Here is a 21,014-nt window from a genome sequence, read left to right as displayed (position 1 = left end):
TAATCTTACTTAACCTTTTTAAAAAAATAAAGAAAAAAAAAAGCAGGGGGGGAGGAGTCCAAGAACTAGAGATCTTTTCTAAACTTTCCATGCTATGTACAGGAACAATAAGTGATAAATTACACCTCTTCCACTGAAATAATATCTCATTCATAGTGTAAAAAAGGGGGAGCTAGTGGATGGTAGGGAAAGTCAGAATAAATGTTACGTTACCTAGTCTACTGGAAGAAAGTGTGACCACTGCTTCTTATGCCAAATAGATGTTTCACTACTAGCTTGTTTTCCCCCAGTCCCTTGTTCACATCTATCAGTTGCCTCTCATCTATTTTAGATAGTCTCAGCCCCAAAAGAGGTTACAATCTTTTATGTTTGCACATTGCCTAGCACAGTGGAACTCTGACTGGGGACACTAGGTGCTACTTCAGTGCAAATGATAATCATCAGCGGACAGTCAATGAAATGGAAAAGTGGCAAATTCAAAACTGATAAAAGGAAATGTTTTTTCACACAATGCAGTTAGTCTTCTCTGATCCAGCATGGCATTTCCTACATTTAACAAGCATATCTTTAGGCACTTGGGTTTAAAAAATGTGCCCATTGTTATTACCGGAATTCTTAAATATGCAAGCACAAAGTCAGAAAAGCAGATATTGTTCTGAATTATATATGCACAGATATATTGCCATTGAGCAATATAAATGTGGCTTTTAAACTGTAAACCTCATTGGAATGTATGTGAATGGACTGCACAGTACCAGAAGTGCCCAGAAGAACAGCTGACTCAGCTATAATTATAAGAAATTTCATTTCTAAATTTTGTTGGAAAAACAAAATTTGTCAGTTGAAATTATTTTTCCCATAAATTATGTGTTGGCAAAGAAATTTTTCAATGGGGGGAGAATAACATTGTTGAAAAAACTTCAAACAGCTCTAGTTACAAGGGTCTTGCACATCTGGGCAAGACCAGTCACACTGTGATCCTTAGGTCTCAAGGATCAGTTGGGGGCAGTCAGCGTTTTCATTGTCTTCTGTTGTTTAGTTCTCTTGTGACTATGATGTACAACTTCCAAGCTGATTGTGTTCTCTAGGAGATTCAAAAGTGCAGAAGAAACTAGTTCGAGCGGGGAGTATTAACAGCTATACTGATACAATAGCATGAAAAAAAAAACCCCTATAGGTAGGTTTATGAAATCTCTGAGTGTAAGACAGGATAACTTATGTTTTTTCCCCTTACTATGGAAAAGAATTAGACTTTTGAAGGCACACTGAACTACCCCTGTATTGGTGGAATACAAGTTCCATGGTAAAGTACAAAGGAGATATAATTTCGTCATTGGGAATTGAAAACTCTGATGTGGCCATCTTAGACCTGAATTATTTGCAGCATCTTCACTGCCACTTCGCTGCCAGATTTTCACAGACATAAGGAGTCTGATTATTGTGGGGAGGGATAGCTCAGTGGTTTGAGCATTGGCCTGCTAAACCCAGGGTTGTGAGTTCAGTCCTTGAGGGGGCTATTTAGGGATTTCAGAATTGGTCCTGCTTTGAGCAGTGGGTTGGACTAGATGATCTCCTGAGGTCCCTTCCAACCCTAAGAATCTGTGATTGAACAAAGTTTGTAATGCCTTATGTTTGAAAGATAAATCTGAAAATCTTCCTCAGTTTCATCTGTCACTTTAGCTGAGATTTAGTTTTATTTTCTCACATAGGTCTTTGTGGTTCCCATCATCCTCTGAAATGAAATTAGTATTGGGTAGACTGCTTTTTCTGTGAAACATCTGGAGGGTAATTCCTCCTTTCATTTCATGGAAATGAAATGCGTGTTTAGGTTAAAAATGTACTAAATATAATTAGTTACATTACTGTTCCCTGCACAAGAGACTTTTCACAACACAATTTAGGCTTCCTCTGCCCCCATTAAAGACATTCTTCTGCTGCCATTTTGTTGTTCAGAGAGCATGTAGGTGGGGAGTTGAAAAAAGCTAATAGTGCAATCATAGACAATAATTTAGCATTAATTTAGTACTTATGGGGAATATGCAACCTATGCTTTAGGATACAAAATAGCGATATGCACATCTCAGAAAGTTCAGAGGTGTGACTAAAAACAAATAAGCACCCAAACTTAATGCGATCTTTGACATTTTTGAGGTCCTCTTCTTCTCTCTCTGTGGGTCCACCCCACACCTTCAACACTACTGTCCTCGCCCTTCTTCACGACCAAGGTCAAGTAATCAGCTCTCCCCCTCCTCATTGTACTACTGGTGGAAACAGCAGTTACATTTATTGGCACTCTGATGCTTTCTTGATGGTATAGCTCCACCTTGAAAATATGCATTGAAATCTCCAAGCTGAATGAGATTCCTTGTTCTAGGGTGTTAGTGGCACGATGTACTATGGAGTGTGACAAACTAGCAGTACTGTGTACAGTGTAGCTATACTTAGGAACAAATCATTCTGTTTCTCCTGAGAAATACTAGTGCATTTTTTATTTATATATGGTTCAGATGGATGTTTCACTTGTAGCTCCAGTAGCAAAGTGAGACATACAAGCTAGTCTACATACTCACACACATTCAAAATATGTACTCCTGTTAAAATTCAAATTCCTAGATGCTTAAGTGTTTTGGCATGTCTTACAACTTCAGAAATTTGACCCATTCTCTGTCAAGTTTTCATTTATTACTGAAGCATTTCTAATGAAAATGCGACCATTTTAGAACAACTGCTGTTTGGGGGGCGGGGAGGGTAAACATCTTGCCTGTCCATGTTTTCACAGCCAAATTACTGCTTCTGTGAATTTTCAGAGGTGAGAAAATGGTGAAATAAAATGTTGGAGAATGTCATGACTTCCTCCCCTCAGTTTCACTTTGCCCCAATCAGAGTTTACCTGCTATTATCTCTCTCAACTTTGGTTTTGTAAAAGACACGATAATGTTATCAAATGCTTATTTAAAAATGTGTTGCAAAAACACACACACAATATTACATTAAAAAAGTACATTAAAAGAACATTAAGGTAGCAAAGTCAAACACTTAAGATAGGAAATACCAGAATTAAGGTTGTCTCTGTAGCTCTTTTCCATAGGTGCCTTGAATTTTTCTAGTATCTCATTGACAGACAAATCTCTTGTTAAAACAAAATTATTAATTAAAACCACTAGCTTTAGCAAAATTGAATAATTCTGTGCTGGGGAAAATATGGATTCACTATTTTTATGATGAAATTAACAGTTCATAAATTTAAAATCTACTTTTGCCATCCAGTATCCAGTGAATCCCACTTTTTCATGTGTATATATATATGTGCAGCATAAGAGCCACAGTATGTTATTTGCAGCTACCTATTCAAATTTGGCCTTACCTACAACTCTGCAAAAAAAAAAAAAAAAAAACTTTAAAAGCTCTTTGGCTTGCCTAACTAATGCTTCTAAGATGATACTGACATCAACTCCGCCCCTGGGAATCCAGGATGCAAAAACCTCATACAATTACTGCACCATATGCGCCACTAAATCAGTCCCAGCCCCTTTCACAACATAGTATTCACTTTATCACCTAGTAGTGGCAATTTTTATCCTTATCAAAAGGTTATAACTCACTCTTTTATAAGATTGCAGAGATTTTTACAATCAACTTGTACTTCTCTTGGCACACACATAAATCTGTATGCCTGAGCCTACTTCTTGAAAATATGCTCTTAAACTTCCCTGGACATGGCGTCAAATGCAGCTTACTCTTTTCCTGAAATTTAGAGAGCAGACAAGTAACAGAAACAGTGTTTAATGAGGGACAAACATTTCAGAGTTACTTCAACTATCCATGTACGATATTCCTTGTCTTGCATTACTTGCCCCTTCCATTTTTAAATATAAGGTACCAGTGTTCTTTTGGGGTCAATATTTATCTGTCAAAATGAAATAATCTGTCATCTTCTATTTGAATTTCATTATCTGGCTTCCCAGTGGGGGCTCTTAAACTGTTTTGGATACCTAGACCAGTATACCAGAAGGGAATATAAAAGAAAGAAATTAGACTGCAGCAGCATCTTATTAACCTTCAACCAAAGCAGATCCTAAATTGCCTTCTGATCCAATATCTAACCAGCCAGGCAATCTTTTCCCAACATCCTTTGTTATGTCACCAGAGAGGCTTGAATACTGCCTGAAAGAGTGAGTCACTCTTAGGTAAACTTGAGGTAAAGCTACTAGAGCAGGTATTTTAAACCTTTGTCATATCATGGGCCACATTTTTATAGAGAAATTATGAGCGTCCCTCTTCCCTTCCATTTCAAGAACTACAGAAATTGCTTAAATGGAAAATTAATATTAAGAAAGTATTTAACTGTTTATTTTAATGTGACATTGCAATAAAAACAAGGAGAGCTAGTACCATGTGTCCAGCCAGTTCTCTGTGGACTGCTGATGTACTGGTAACAAGCTTGTTTAATTCTCCAGTATTGCTGGATTGGAGACAATGACTACTAGAGTACAGTGGTACCAGAAAATCAAACAAGCTTCTTACCTGGACTGGGAGTTAAGAATTCCTCCACTAACATCCTTTGGAAGTGAGAAATCAGATTAACCTCCTTCAGCCTCCTCCCACACCACAAGAAAATGACAAGATTTGTGTTCTTTGAGTCACCAAACCCCCACATCTCTGAGTCACAACCAACTTCCTTTTGTTCACCACAAAGACTTAAACAGTCAATAGGGGATCACCACCTGGACATGAAAAGTCATGATCCCTTTTAGACAACCTACTATTTATTTTTCATTTAAATTCACCAACGTCTTTACTCTGTTATGTGAACCTTGATACCACTAGACCAGAGGGACTTTATCCTTCCAGTATTTCCTGGTACAGAAGGCAAAAAGGAGTTGTGACTGGAGCCTATTTTGTTCCAACTGTACTCAGTAGCCAAAAGGACCTTAGGGACAGTCACTAGCTAGCTCAAGTTAGAACAGTCCCCTCTGCCCAACGCTGCATCTAGAGAATTGTGGAGTTTTAACGTGCTTCCTGATTGTCCTTCCTGTTTTTTTAGTTGAGGGAAGCTGAGACCCAGGCCCTGATGTTAAAGGTAGTTTTATTTACATAGTTTATCATGTATCAGTACTAACGTTTATAAAGTTATCTTTTGATCTATGATCCATTGTTATAGTTCGCGTAAAAATTTCTTATATCAGAATAGATTGAGAAAAGTAAATCAGGGTTAATACCATAATGACTATTGCAGAACATATACATTTTCAATGTACTGAAATTCTCCCTTGTTTTTGTGTGTTAGACATGTAGACACAAACAAAATTTCGACAGACCACTGGTCCATCCAGTCCAGCAGTGGTTAGCATGACTTCATTAGAGAAGCATCTTTTACCAAAATTCTTCCATTAGATGCAGACTCAAGACTGCTTATTATAATTTACTGTATGCTTACCCTCAGTGCTCCTGCCAGTTAATTTTGTTTATTTTTCTGATTTCCATGTTTGCTTCATTCAATCTTTATCAGGTTATTATTGTTCTCCTATTTTATCTTTTCATATCCATAAAAAAAGCATTCCCTCAAAGGACTCATTTTTTTTTTAATGAATGAAACAGTTGTCATTTGGAGTAGGAATCTGTGAGACTTCCTTTCCTAAGAGTAGAGAGGGTAGAATTTCAGGGGAGAGAGAAAGTATGCTGCTATGATTTATGCTCTGGATCGAAATTGATAGCCCCAAAATGTGCCCCACAACTATTCCTCAGCTGAAGTTTGAGTCATTGATTTCAGTGGGGCTACCAGCAGAGTAAGATCCTATTCAGCATAAGTAAAGGTGGCAGAACTGAGCACTTTATGATTAAATAATCAATGCTTATCATAGAAGTGAAGACTTCTTAATGGCATTTGTTCCTGTAAATTTGTTACAAATTTGTTTGTTAAATAGGTTTACCCCCAAAACCTCTGTGTCATATTGGCTACGATCTGTCACTAGAAGTGATTGGTTTAGTACTGGTCACAGTTTAAACCATGTATCAATACCATTATCTATCATTTTTTTTAAATACTTTGCCTGGTCTAATTATGAGACAATAAAAGAAAAGTGTAATTCTTGTGTTGCTTTGGACTTGTACAGCTTGTCTGGGGTGGAGGGTTGTATTTTGTCTTATTTAGTTTTCTTGGAAACACAGCCTCTTCTCAAGTGTGCAAATCAAACATTTGGAGTGACCTTGCATCATTGAGCTGGTGCAGGCCACTAGATTAAGGAAGAATGTTTCTAAATATAGATCACTGGGATGCAGCCATGTGTAGGATTGTTACTGTAGATGCTGAGAGCAAAGACTGTGTCATAAACATCTAGCTAAGGGTTAATGTTCTTTTACCTGTAAAGGGGTAACACCAATAACCTGAAACACCTGACCAGAGGACCAATCAGGAAACAAGACTTTTTCAAATCTGGGTGGAGGGAAGTTTTGGTGTGTGAGTTCTTTGCTCTTTGTCTTGTGTCTGACCCTCTCGGCTCTGAGAGTGATCTTTCTATCTCCTGGCTTTCTAATCTCTGTTTCCAAGTTGTAAGTACAAAATTAGTAAGACAATAAGGTTTATATTGTTTTCTTTTGTATTTACATGTGTGTAGTTGCTGGAATGTTTTGAATTGTATTCTTTTTGAATAAGGCTGTTTATTCATTTTTCTTTTAAGCAATTGACCCTGTATTTGTCACCTTAATAGAGAGAGACCATTTTTATGTCCTTTTCTTTCTTTTTTATATAAAGCCTTCTTTTTAAGACTTGTTGGAGTTTTTTCTTTAGTAGGGACTCCAGGGAATTGAGTCTGCAGCTCACCAGGGAATTGGTGGGAGGAAGAAGTCAGGGGGAAAATCTCTTTGTGTTAGATTTACTAACCTGACTTTGCATACCCTCTGGGTGAGGGGGGAAGTTCTTGTGTTTCCAGGACTGGAAACAGGGAGGGTGGAGTCCCTCTGTTTAGATTCAGGGAGCTTGCTTCTGTATATCTCTCCAGGAACCCAGGGAGGGAACACCCGGAGGGGGGAAGAGAAATGGTTTATTCCCCTTTGTTGTGAGACTCAAGGAATCTGAGTCTGGGGGTCCCCCAGGGAAGGTTTTGGAGAGACCACAGTGCGCCAGGCACTGTATAGATTCCTGGCTGGTGGCAGCTTTATCAGGCCCAAGGTGGTAACTAAGCTTGGAGATTTTCATGCTAACACCCATATTTTGGACGCTAAGGTCCAGATCTGGGAAAAATATTATGACAGACTGAAAAAAAAATCTGTGGAGATATAAACAAAGCTGCTCAAGTATAAGATAAGTTGCTTTATTTAGAAAGCTTCAGAAGAATAGTGTGCAATAGAAATCTGTAAAGTAAAAGGTAAGTATCGCAGCTTCATGGTAACTGCACCCGTATTTGCCCTCCATAGTCCACCAAGGATACCCACTTTAGGTTCGCAGCTCCTCAGCCATCCCCTCTCATGGGCAGAGAACACTGCCTCCTGACTGGGGGCTCCTTAAGGTGCCATAGTGCCCTGCTTATACTGTGGTATTCCAAGCAAGCCAGACTGCCTAAATGGTATGTTTGCTTTCTCTCCTGAGGTCATCAACAGTGTAATTGTCTGCAGTTATAAGTTAGCACACAGCTCTTTCTAAGCAAGCACATTTATTCTTCAGGTAAAATCATTACAAAGAAAACATTGAAAACAATAAAAGAACCTGGAATGCTATAAAGGTTACAAGAGATCACCCCCAACTTCAACCTCTGGCTCCGATAGGTGCCAGTCCTTCAAAACCCAAAATCGGATCTTCCCTCTGGTTACAAGTTTATAGCTGGCTCAGATTCAGAACCAGAACCATCATTCTGGTGGCAGTTCAAACATTTCTTTATACAGCTTGGGCCTTTGAAATCCAATCTCTAGTAACAGGTAATCAGCACTCAAAGACCAGCTCCTTCAGTAGTAGTTTCAAAGGGCTGGGGGGGTTGCATAAGTTGAGGCAGGAAATTTGCGTGTAGCTAAAATATCAGCAAGAAAGATAATGTCAGTTCTTATGGCTCCAGGAATTGGAAAGGTATTTGACTGTACAGCTATTGAGAATAATTCCATCATATCTTTGTTATGAAATGTTTATAATGTGACAGTTATAAAGGGTTATAGATCAGTCGCCTGAACAATATACTCATCTCTTATGTGTTAAATGATAGGCACTTGTTCATATTTGTGCAGCAAATACAAGTTCCACACCTTTCAAATCTACTCTCTCTATCCATTTTAATGTATTGTATTGTACACTGGAAACTGCAGTGCATTGTAACACACAACTCCATCCTGGATACTGCTAGTCATATATTAGCTGGAAGGATACAACAAAAAATTATTTACCCATGAGGAATCAGATATCTATATGACAGACAATGAAACATTTGGCCTACAAAGTCCACATTCACCATAGCTTAATTGTTCCCCCTACGTGAACATCACTCAGTGACAAATAATGATAATTCTGTGGCATAAAGTTAAAAAAAAAATCTTGAGGAATGCCAAAATTCACACTTACACTAGATAAAAAACAGTGTTTCCTGTTTTGCTTTGCATGTGAACATGTCTACATATTTCAACAGCCATTGTTTTCTCATCTTGGTTATAGACCATACTGCTGGATGCAACCAGTGCAGCTGCTAAATCTGCTGTGACCAGTGCTGTATCTGTAGCAATAATTTCAGGTTAAGAAGTAACTACTTCCTCCATCTCTGTTTTTAAGGTAGTGCAATTTAATTTGAGGGCATTGTCTACTCTCTGCAACCACTCCAATAAAGTCATAAGCACATTAGAGACAGAAGTAAGTACTCCAACTAGCCTTGCTGCCTCAGTGGCCTTTTCTAGTTCTCTTGTTAGAGAAGATATTTGTAGTTTGAGTTGTTTAGAATAATTTCTCCTTTCCTTTGAGTTCTTCCTTAACTAGAATATCCCATGTCCTTTTTCCTTTCTCCTCTCCCATCTTCTCAGTTCATATACTTTCTCTACGGAGGGGGGTTGAAAGGAGAGTGTTGTACTTCTGATAGATTCCAAGATTTTAGGCCAGAAAGGCCCACTATGATCATTTGGTCTGACCTCTTGTACAGCATAGGACATAGAACTTCCTCAAAATAAGTCTTGGATCAGATCTTCTTGGAAAAAATATCAAAACTTAATTTAAAAAGGATCAGTAATGGAAAATCCACCATGAAAATGTAAATTGTTCCAATGGTTAATTACCCTCTCTGTTTAAAAAAAAAAAAAAAAAAAAAAAAGTTAGGTTGACAGGATCTATTTTCCATAAACTCATGTTGATTTGTGTTAATTACATTACCTTCTTTTAATTCTTGATTGATCAAGTCCTGTATCACCCACTCCATTATCTTGCCCAGTATGTAAGTCAGGCTCACAGGCTTTTAGTTACCCAGGTCATCCCACTTACCTGTTTTAAAAATTGACACATATTATTAGCTTTCTTCTAGCCTTCTGGAACTCCCCAAATTCCAAGGCTTATTAAAAATAAACATTAATAGTCCGCAAGCAGCTCAGCCAGCTCTATTAAAGCTGTTGGGTGCAAGTTTAATATTTTTTTTAATCCTTATTGTTCTTAACTTGCTGGCCGTATATTTCTCTTGTATCCCTCTTCTTCTCTTATCATTTCCCACAATTCCTAGCTTGTGATTTATGTTCATTACTATCATTTTTTCTCTTTCTTCCTTTCTTTCTCTTTCTCTTAATATAGCTTTCTTCACTTCCACTGTAAACCGGTTAAATATTTTAACCAGCACTGGCTTCTTCCTCAGTTGGGGGATTGCAGCTTTCTGGGCATCTAGTAAGGTGTTCTTAAATAATTTGCAAATAACATGCACGTTTTTCTAATTAAACTCTTCCTCCCAGATGATTTGGCTTATAATTGTTTTCAGCTCTGTGAAATTGGGTTTATTAAAGCACCAAGTATATACAGGTTGGGAGTTTTGCACAGATTTTATGATGACATTAAATTGTGCAGGTGTGTGGTGTAGATGGCACAGTTAGAGAGCGAGCTGCACTTCTGGCTCCAATCTGGTCTCTTTGAGTGCATCCCTTAGTTATTAGGCCCCGGTCCATCACCTTTCTCAGGGTGAAATCGTGTGCTTCTCCCACTCTTAAACCAGGGTCCAGGCTACAGCACCTTGAGGTCTAACAATACTTACTCAGCAGGCCCAATTGCACTTATTCCATTCGGAAGCTTATGACTGGTGGTGAATACTAGTGACCAGACACCTTTCTCAAACCAAAGTATTGTTCAGTCTAAAACACAAAGGGGGGAAAAATAACATAAAAGTAAAGGGATTTTAACACAACAAAAAGGTCAATACTCACATCTGTCTTACCATCAATCCTCCTTACCATCAACCCTGTTGTAGTGGGCCACGCAGGGCTTGCTGCTTCAGATTCACCAGTGGAAGCTGTCTGTTCACTGCAGACAGATTCCTCACAACTGCCTCCCCACCTACAGAGTGGCTGTTTAACTGCTCAATGTTTTTTTGATTCCAAGTCTCGGCAGAGAAAGTTTTGTAAATTTGGCTGGAGCCTGGAAGTAGCATCTTCCCAGCTATTAACTCAGGCTCCCTCTCTTAATGACACCTGCTGTGTTTACTGGGAGGTTGATTATCTGGAGTTATTTGCTGCCTTTCTATTAATTTTCTAACAACCCTGCTATTAAACTAATCCAACATAAGCACACAGTTAGCATTTCAATGTTCCAATATCGGCAAACAGCAACTATCCCAAATAACCAGGTCATATCCAGTATTCATAAATAAGCTCTATGTCCTTCACAATAGATATGTATTAATAGTCTCTTACAAGTAGGGATAGAGATACCAACAACATTCTAAACTAAATTAACTGGTGATTGATCTGAAAAAATAGATGGCATCTAAGCTTACAGATTGAAGAGAGAACTTGTCAATTGTGCACATGCAATATGCACAACATACTTGTGCCTTCACTTTGCAGAAACATGGAATTCTAATGCTCGCACAAATCCTTTAAATAGTCTTAACACCTGCATACTTGCCAGGCATTAGTATTTGTAATTATTGGGTTCTGCTAGTGTAAATAAATAATAATGCTTGCATATTAGACTATGTAAAGAGCATACACAAGTGTTTGCTGGCAGGCAGAAAAATATATACCTGCACAAGTGAAGATCAAGGAATGAAAATTCAAATGGAACAGTAAAGCAGTATTTTGGGTACAGCTGTGTGGCGAAAGATAATTCTGTTTTGTAAAGGATTTTGATATTTCAAACTTCAATTTCTTTCTAACGGTAAGGAAAGGCAAACATTTCAAAGTTCTCTATGAAAGGGAAATGAAGTCCTGGCTCTGAGGCAGACTGAAGGGTACCTGGGAGGCTGGAAGTTCAAGCTTGATGGTGTGTTTTTCTGCTTCTGTGTCTGTCCTTTTTACTGTGATCTCCCCTAAATTGCAATGAAAAAAAAATCCCAACATAGTACATACTACAATCCTTTCCTTGGGGAAAAAAGGTTTTTCATAGTATATTGGCATATTTCCTCAATAAGTTGAACATCAGAGGCAGTACATGTGGAAGCCAGTAAAAAAAAAATATTGTTGAAATACTACTGAAGTTAAATGAGAGTATGAAAGGATGTCACCATTGGAGTGCAGTCGAGGATACTCACATACAGAAGTTTTTTAAATGTGTATTAACTGAGCTTGTAAAACTTGATCACATAAATTTTTATGGAAAGCAAACAAAAGGGGCATATACATGGATAAAATTATTTAATGAAAAAAATCAAATGGCTATTTGTGGAAACCTTTTTTTATGCATTATTTGTCCAGATCTAATATTGAAACTAAACTAATACCCACTAGGACATTCCTTAATAAAATACCGAAAGGATGAACTTTAATATGAACTCAAAAAATCTAGCAGCATAGTTTGTACCTGTACATCCAGATGTTAGGGAAGGGGGTATTCCTCAGTCTTATGGTATCAAGTGCATATGCTGCTTGAAAAAAATGGCACTGTTTTAAATCTACCATTCTCTCTTTGAAGGTTGATCAGTGATATTTTTTATTTTTCTAATGTGTGTCAGTATAAGATTTCAGACAACTCTTCATATTGGAAATTGTTCATTTAATGTATGAGAGCAGTTCTGGTTTGTTTCTTAATGAAGTGGAAAGCATGTCACACGCTGACTTTTCAGCTGTGGCATGCAGTCAGTTTCATGCCTGGCCGCACAGTCAGATGACATCTGCAATGTGCCTTTTACTTTACTGAGGACTGTGACATAACATTCTTGCAATTCCTACTACACAACATTGCTGGATTCTGTACTCATACTGTAGATCCATGGTATTCCTGCACTGTATGAGAGGTTTGGGTGTGTGTGTGTGTGTGGGGGGGAGAATAGGAATTTTTGGTTTTGTTTTAAAAGTCAACTATTTAGATGCTGCACTTTTGTTATCATAAACCACAATCCCTACCATAGACACAATTCTTTCTTTAATTACTAATAAATGGGGAAAATTTGAAGAGACCCCTTGCCACAAAATGTGTGCATGAGGTCAACAGCAAGGAAGCATATTATGGCATGGGCTGCAAAAACATTTTTACTGCTATTTGTTTGGGAAGACCTGAATAACTAACTTGGGGCACTCATGAGTAATGCACTCTTTCTAAACTTGTGGCAAAAAAAGAGCTTTACAGCACCCTGCACAATCACAACTATATTACCTCTCGCCTCCTATTTTAGGCATTTGTCTCTGAAGTGAGGAAGTAAGAGACAGAGCTGAATTTTTGCTAAAAATGAAGAGCGAGGATATACTTTTTAAAAAAAAACAAACTATGAATCATGCAAGAATCTCAAATGGTAATAGTGTGCATGTATACAGATATCCATTACGCGATAGAAAATGACTTAATTAGTGCTTTGGAGAATTTTTGCTTCAATAATTCTCACTGGAACATTGTAGAAAAATAAAGGACTTTGATCTTCTATGCTGACAATGCTATCCTATAGCAGATAGGAATAATCTGAGTGCATCTGGGACTTTACCATTATAATCAAGACTCTGATCAACCCTAATTACATTTCAGATTGTTGTATTTTTGGCAGCAGCAAGTTTAGAAACCACAGTAGTATCAGACTTAATGGAGATATACTATCCATATCTTGGTATTTAAATGCTTCCGTTTCCTTGGCTTTACTGCTTCACAAATTCTTTGTGTTGCACTTTTGTTTCAAACAATACTGATATCCAATTCAGGATAACACACAACGTTTTTATGATTTTAAGAGTGAGATTTAAACGGGAGGGTTATCAAAGTATTTTCATCAAGATTTTCAGTGCTATGGGAAAATATTATGAGCCTCAATAACACTAAATGTTTACTAAGTGATGTGTGTTCTGCTTTCTTTTTAGGATCTGGGAGATCGGTGGGCAGCCATTTGTAGATGGACAGAGGATCGCTGGGTCCTTCTGCAGGATATTCTTCGGAAATGGCAACAATTTGCTGAGGAGCAGGTGCATAATGTTAGCAGTTATAAACCAGAACATTGTTCAGAAAATTGCACTCTGAATGGTCTTACTGAAGGCTTTTCCTTCTCAATTTCTTTCAGTGCCTTTTCGATTCATGGCTTACAGAGAAAGAGGATGCAGTGAGCAGGATTCATACAACTGGCTTTAAAGATCAGAATGAAATGCTTGCCAGTCTGCGAAAGTTGGCTGTATGTATTTTCCCATTCAGTATTTTTGTTTTGCTTTCCTCATTGTGAGTATATATTATGATATAGTCTTGAATTACATGATCACATACTATTTTTCCACAGAGGACTCTTGCCATATTTAGTGAATGGATAGTTAGTTATTGACTATTTCTTTGTATCCTACTCATTCAATGGATGGGCCATGATCATATTTATTGAACGCCATCCAAACCCAGCAGAGACTACAAAATTATTAATTTACCCCTGGGCATTTTTATGGTTCTCTCACCATAGTATCTGAGTGCTTTTCAAACATCAGTATATTTTTCTTCACAATCCCCCTGGCCTTCTACCAGCTCAGTGCTCTTTCCTGAAAATGAAGAACATGCAGTTCATCATCTTTATTAAGTGAAACATACTACTTTGCATTCTGTAATTTTGTACGTGAGTCTTGCAATCCCGGCCAGGCTTAAGACTTTCTAATTGCAGAAAACCAAACTCCCTTGCCCTGCCCTTTATCTGAGGCCACACCCCTGCTCACTCCATCCCCCATCCTTCCATCACTCACTTCCCCCACTTTTGCTCACTTGCTCATTTTCATTGGGCTGGGGCAGGAAGTTGGGGTACATGAGGGAGTGAGGCTCTGAGGTGAGGGATTTGGGGTGCACAAGGGGGCTCCAGGCTGGGGCCAAGAGATTTGGAGTGCAGGAGAGGATGTGTGCTCCAGGGTGGGGCTGGGGATAAGGGCTTGGGGTAAAGGGGAGGGTTCCAGGTTGGGGCAAAGGGGTTCAGAATGTGGGAGGGAGTGCAGGCTCTGGGAGTGAGTTTGGTTCAGGAGGGGGCTCAGGACTGGAGCAGGGGGCTTGGGGCTCTAGCTGGGGTGCAGGAAGAGAGGTTGGGGTGAGGGCTGCAGGCAGTGCTTACTTCAGGTGGCTCCCGGAAGTGGCCAATATGTCCCTGTGTCCTCTAGGTGCAGGGACAGCCAGGGATGCTCAGCGCGCTGCCCTCACCCACAGGCACTGCTCCACAGCTCCAGTTGGCTGTGGTTTGCAGCCAATGGGAGCTGCAGAGCTGGTGCTCATGGCAGGGTCTACAGGGATATGCTGGCTGTTTCCAGGAGCTGCACAGAGCCAGGGCAGGGAGAGAGCCTCTCTTAGCCCCTCTGCGCCGCTGACCGGACTTTTAATGGACTCTAATTGAGATGCTTGCTGCATCTGGATCTTGATATGTTTTGATTTTGGTGGTGCTTTCTGAAATGAAAAAACGAGCATAGAGTGACAATTCATTGTCCTTTAAAAACAGTTCAGACTGGGCAGGGGCAGAGAAGAGCAACTAGGATGATCAGGGGAATGGAAGGCCTATCTTATGAGAGGAGATTGGAAGAGCTTGGCTTGTTCAGTCTAGTGAAAAAAAGGCTGAGAAGGGTATATGATTCTCTTCAAATACCTTAGTGGGGTAAACACCAGGAAGGGTGAAGAACTATTTAAGATGAAGCACAGTGTTGGCTGAAGAACAAATAGACTTTCCATGAATAAATTCAGACTGAAAGTTAGAAGGTTTCTAACCATTTAAGGCACAGCCTCCCAATAGGAGTGGTAGGGGCAAACAACTTAATTAGTTTTCAGAGAAAGCTGGACAAATGTCTGAGTGCAATTGTATGATGGGGTTGCTTGTGATGGCAGGCAGCAGAGCTCAAGAGCCTTGTGAAACACTTCCACTTTGTCTTATATTCCTAAATGTTCAAGCTTCAGGATTTCAGCTGGCCACTTGCAGGGGTCAAGAAAAGATTTTTTTTTTCCAATCAGTGTATTTTGGGGGAGTATTTTTATATTTTTCCTCTGAATCACCAGGGACAGCCACCTTCCTCTCAGTGTGTGGGTACACATCACTTGCCAGGATTATCTCTGTATATTTCACCTAATCATTTCCCTGCCATTGTGAGGATTTGGGACACTAAAGCACCTTGATCCTCCTGCTTTCTGCCTGAGGCACATAATAGTCTGGTCTCCGGTGGGTTATAACACTTTGGTCTAATTTTGGGTTTAATGCGCAGATGCTGGGTGGGTGTTGTTGGCCTGTGATATGCAGGAAGTCAGACTAGATGATCTGGTGGTACCTTCTGATCTTAAACTCTGTCATTCTCAGTGTTAAATAATTCCACAAATTAACATGACTGTGCCTACAATAAGATGGAAAGGTAGATTTTCACCTCCATGTTTATGCAGTGAAGGTGAAAAACTGTCTTTGTTAAAAGGAATTGTGCAAGTAATCTGTTCTTGTGCACCTACTATTTATTTAGATATGTAGAAGAACATTGGTTCATGGATAACATAACATCCATGTAAAGCAGAGTTTTAAAAGTTTACAAACTGTGAAATTTTTCAGCCAGCGTGTTACTGCTGGGTTATAACTGCCTATTCAGTTAAAATAATTAAATCAATTTCAGGTATATGAAATAATTTTGACTGTATTTAGTTGCCTTGTACTGTGTACAGAAATCTTTGTGGCCTTTGGCATATGAAAAATTTATGGTGGTTTTACAGTAAGTTGTTTCAATAATTCTCAGATGTGCTTAGAATTCAAAATATGTTGGCTTCACTGTGAATAAATTAAAGGTATTTTTAAAATAAAATTAAAAAAAAATCTTACTGTTTGATTGTTTAAACTAATTAACAGATATCTAGCAGCTGGTCCAGAATTGATGGTAAATATCCCTGCTGATTTAGACAGTGACTAAGAATTTAATGCTCCTTAAAATATGCCACAATTTGAGACCCAAAACTCTGGCCACCTGTTATAATAACCTTAAGCATGCATAGCTGTGGATACACTGTGCTAACCCTTTTTTTCCTTCTGCCAAACATAATTTTCCATGGTCTGAAGTATACTCTTTTAGTCAATACTGTTAAAGTGAATGACAGTATAGAATCTATAAGGTATTCTTTGGAATTGAGCTTTTACTCATTTTAGGATTATGCCCATGCTTTTACTTTACTACAGAAGGATTCTGCTTAAATTTGTTTACATTTTCATTTGTTTCATCTGAATTCTAGTCCTGTAACCAGTCAGTGAACTATGATTGACTTGTCAGAGAGTTGAGTATAGGGCTTTCATGTAACCAAGGCCATCCTGAGGTGTTGTGGAGTCCCTTTGTGAGGAGAAAAATGTGAAGACAAAGTCCAGCATTGTTCAGCAATGTAGCACATTTTAGGGTTTGGCAAGCAGCAAGAGAATAGAATGGTTTGTCACAGGTTCTGAGAAGGGAGGATATCACTAATTTGCAGGAGTGATTAAAAGTTTACTTGTCATAATTGATTCCTGCAGGTTTGGGGTCAGGCCTCCAAGTTCTTCTTTCTTAGTTGATTGAAGATGTCATGTCAAGAAGGAGAGATTTTCCTTCGAGTAATTTTATCTAAACTCCAATTAATGGAATATACATGTATACTTGTTATGAAGTATGTGTCCTCTGGAAAGCAGTGTCCATTGACCCCCAACCGTCCTCATGGATGACTGTTGGGTAGGTAAAGGACCCCACCACCAATCTTACCCCATTCTTGTTCTTGCAACTATTGGCTGGTTAGCCAGAATTATTTGCTATTGGCTGGTTAGCTGTTGATTTGATGAGATGGTATGGGCATGTTTTCTAAAGTCCCATTGTAATTTCCATAGTTTTCACAAGATGGGTGAGGCTTTCAGTATTGAATTATCAATGGTACCTTGGAAGTAACACTCTCTTTTTAATATCTTTGAACTATGATAGCAGACAGACAGAGTATCCATTTAACTGAATGATAATTGTCTTTTAGAATTAGGACCTGGCCCTGTCCCATCAGAAATCCAAGTGGGCAGGTAGGTTGTGTTAGATGTATAAATATTTGTATTCACTCATCCTGCACTGGGTTCTTGTTGCTGCTGTTGCAACAACCTAAGGAATAGTTGATCATCCTTCTCTTTCTCCCAGTTTAACAAATGTCATGAAGATGAGGATTGCCAGCTGTTTGATAATGTTGACCTCAGTTGATTGCTTGTCTTGGAATATACTTCTGTTGTTGGACCACCTTCTGGAGAAAGTGAAGAAGTGATTGTCATGGTGTTGTTGAGATGCAAAGTGTGCCCTTTATTTGACACATGACATTTTAGGTTACATCTACACAGCCGGGGGCAGCAACCCTGGGATGACAGACTTGGGCTTGAGCTACCAAACTAAAAATAGCTGTGTGAATGTCACAGCTTGGGTTCTGATGCCTAAGGAGGCAGGGAGCACAAGCCCAAATCTGTCGACCTGGGCTTGGAAGTTCACTACTGTTGACTGCCACTGACTATGTAAAAGGACCATTTGATGCAGCGACTTGCTCAGTGGCCTCACTTTGCAGGATGGCCTGGTTTAGGAGTACAAATGGATCTGATGGCTCTCCATTTCTGATGAGGCCAGCTTGTTCAGGGAGAGGACAAATGAGGCTGTGGAGCAGGACACACAACTCGGATTTACACTGATTCCCTTAGACTTGTATTAAAGGAGGGAAAATTGACTTTATTACCCATGTCAATGTCTTGTTTCTTAGTCTCTTCCAATAGAAAATTGCTATCTGCTTTCCTTCTGGTTTCCAGAGGTTGTTGGGAATTCCAAACAGGACCAACCACATATTACATTAGTAGCTCCTACTTGGGCACTTTAGTTTTGGCTCCCAGATTTCCAGGTCTGGCATCAGAACCTCTAGTCTAACTGTTAAATCTTCTTTATCTCCTTTTGAAAAGTGAGGGTAATTTTCTCTAGCCAGATCCTTAAGTCTGCCAGCATCTTAGAGATGCTTAGAGATCTTGTTAATTCATGTGGATTCTGGCAGTTCAGAGAAATTCAAAGAACTCTCCTGAAGAGTCTTAAGCCTTCAGTAAGAAAAAATCTCTGATTTCATAGGATCATAGAATATCAGGGTTGGAAGGGACTTCAGGAGCTCATCTAGTCCAACTCCCTGCTCAAAGCAAGACCAGTCCCCAACTAAATCATCCCAGCCAGGGCTTTGTCAAGTCTGATCTTAAAAACCTCTAAGGAAGATTCCACCACCTCTCTGTGTAACCCATTCAGTGCTTCACCACTCCTATAGTGAAAAAGGTTTTCCTAATACCCAACCTAAACCTCCACCACTGCAACTTGAGACCATTACTCCTTGTTCTGCCATCTGCTACCACTGAGAACAGTCTAGATCCATCCTCTTTGGAGCCTCCTTTCCAAAGTTGAAAGTAGCTATCTAATCCCCCCTCATTCTTCTCTTCTGCAGACTAGACAATCCCAGTACCCTCAGTCTCTTTTCATAAGTCATGTGCTCCAGCCCCCTGATCATTTTTGTTGCCCTCTGCTGGCAAAAGAGAGTGGCAATTTTTCCACATCCTTCTTGTAGTGTGGGGCCCAAAACTGGAGACATTACTCCAGATGAGGCCTCACCAATGCCAAATAGAGGGGAATGATCACGTCCCTTGATCTGCTGGCAGTGCCCCTACTTTTACTGCCCAAAATGCCGTTAGCCTTCTTGGCAACAAGGGCACACTGACTCAAATCATGCTTCTCGTTCACTGTAACCCCTAGGTCTTTTTCTGCAGAACTGCTGCCTAGCCATTCGGTCCCTAGTCTGTAGAAGTGCATGGGATTCTTCCGTCCTAAGTGCAGGACTCTGCACTTGTCCTTGTTGAACCTCATCAGATTTCGTTTGGCTCAATCCTCTAATTTGTCTAGGTCCCTCTGTATACTATCCCTACCCTCCAGCATATCTACCACTTCTCCTAGTTTAGTGTCATCTGCAGACTTGCTGAGGGTGCAGTCCACGCCATCCTCCAGATCATTAATGAAGATACTGAACAAAACCGGCCCTGAGACTGACCTTTGGGGCACTCTGCTTGATACTGGCTGCCAACTAGACGTGGAACAATTGATCACTACCCGTTGAGCCCAACGGTCTAGCAAGATTTCTATCCACCTTATGGATGGATGGATTATCCATTCATCCCGCCCATACTTCTTTAACTTGCTGTCAAGAATACTATTGGAGACCATATCGAAAGCATTGCTAAAGTCAAGGAATAACACATCCACTGCTTTCCCCTCATCCACAGAGCCACTTATCTCCTCATAGAAGGCAATTAGGTTAGTCAGACATGACTTGCCCTTGGTGAATCCATGCTGACTGTTCCTGATCACTTTCCTCTCCTCTAAATGCTTCAGAATTGATTGAGGATCTGCTCCATGATTTTTCCAGAGACTGAGGTGAGGCTGACTGGCCAGTCATTCCCCGGATCCTCCTCCTTCCCTTTTTAAAGATGGTCACTACATTCGCCTTTTTTCCAGTCATCTGAGACCTCCTCAGATGGCCATGAGTTTTCAAAGATAATGGCCAATGGCTCTGCAATCATATCCATCAACTCCTTCAGCATCCTTGGCTGCAGCGCATCTGGCCCCATAGATTTGTGCTCATCCAGCTTTTCTAAATAGTCCTGAAACACTTCTTTTTCAGAGAGGGCTGGTAACCTCCCCCCAGTACTGTGCTGCCTAGTGCAGAACTCTGGGAGCTGACCTTGTTCATGAAGACGGAGGCAAAAAAAGCATTGAGTCCATTAGCTTTTTCCACATCCTCTGTTACTAGGTTGCCTCCCTCATTCAGTAAGGGGCCCGCACTTTCCTTGACTTTCTTCTTGTTGCTAACATACCTGAAGAAATCCTTCTTGTTACTCAACATCCCTTGCTAGCTGCAACTCCAAGTGTGATTTGGCCTTCCTGATTTCACTCCTGCATGCCTGAGCAATATTTTATACTCCTCCCTGTCATTTGTCCAATCTTCCACTTCTTGTAAGCTTCTTTTTTGTGTTTAAGATCAGCAAGGATTTTACCGTTAAGCCAAGACTTAAATAGAAGAGGTTTCCTTTGTGAGTCTGTTGGGATGCAGTCCACACTAGAGGGGGGGAAAAAAAGTTTCTACACTACAGCGGGTGGAAAGGGATTATCCTTACCACATGTTAGCTACCACAAGGTAAAATCCTGGTGAAGACAAGACCGTTTGTAGTTTTCGCACATGTAAGCAGATTGAGGTAAACATTGACATGGATGGGAGGAAGAATCTTAGGGTTCATCTCAACTTGCTAATACTTTATTTACTTTCTCCACATCAGTCATGATTGTATAGATCTATATCATATCCCCCCTTACTCTTACTCTTACTCTTTTCCAAGATGAAAAGTCTCAATCTTATTAATCTCTCCTCATTTGGAAGCTATTCCATACCCCTAATGGTTTTAGTTGCCCTTTTC

The 21,014-nt window shown here is 39.7% G+C and overlaps 1 protein-coding gene across 9 annotated transcripts in view; it reads left to right on the top strand.

Annotated features, from left to right (window-relative positions):
* The window catches only part of DMD (dystrophin), a 1,715,077-nt gene that overhangs the window by 401,072 nt on the left and 1,292,991 nt on the right, over nucleotides 1-21,014 (top strand). For all 9 annotated transcript variants that reach the window (XM_030575515.1, XM_030575505.1, XM_030575489.1 and 6 more), the window contains 2 exons: nucleotides 13,438-13,539; nucleotides 13,635-13,742. In XM_030575515.1, the coding sequence (XP_030431375.1) occupies nucleotides 13,438-13,539; nucleotides 13,635-13,742 (210 nt within the window). The remainder of the gene's footprint in view (nucleotides 1-13,437; nucleotides 13,540-13,634; nucleotides 13,743-21,014) is intronic.

Source organism: Gopherus evgoodei, chromosome 1 (genome assembly GCF_007399415.2).
Source record: "Gopherus evgoodei ecotype Sinaloan lineage chromosome 1, rGopEvg1_v1.p, whole genome shotgun sequence".
Taxonomy (NCBI): Eukaryota; Metazoa; Chordata; order Testudines; family Testudinidae; genus Gopherus; species Gopherus evgoodei.
The sequence above is the reverse complement of the archived record's forward strand: the minus strand, read 5'-3'. Positions and strand labels throughout refer to the sequence as shown.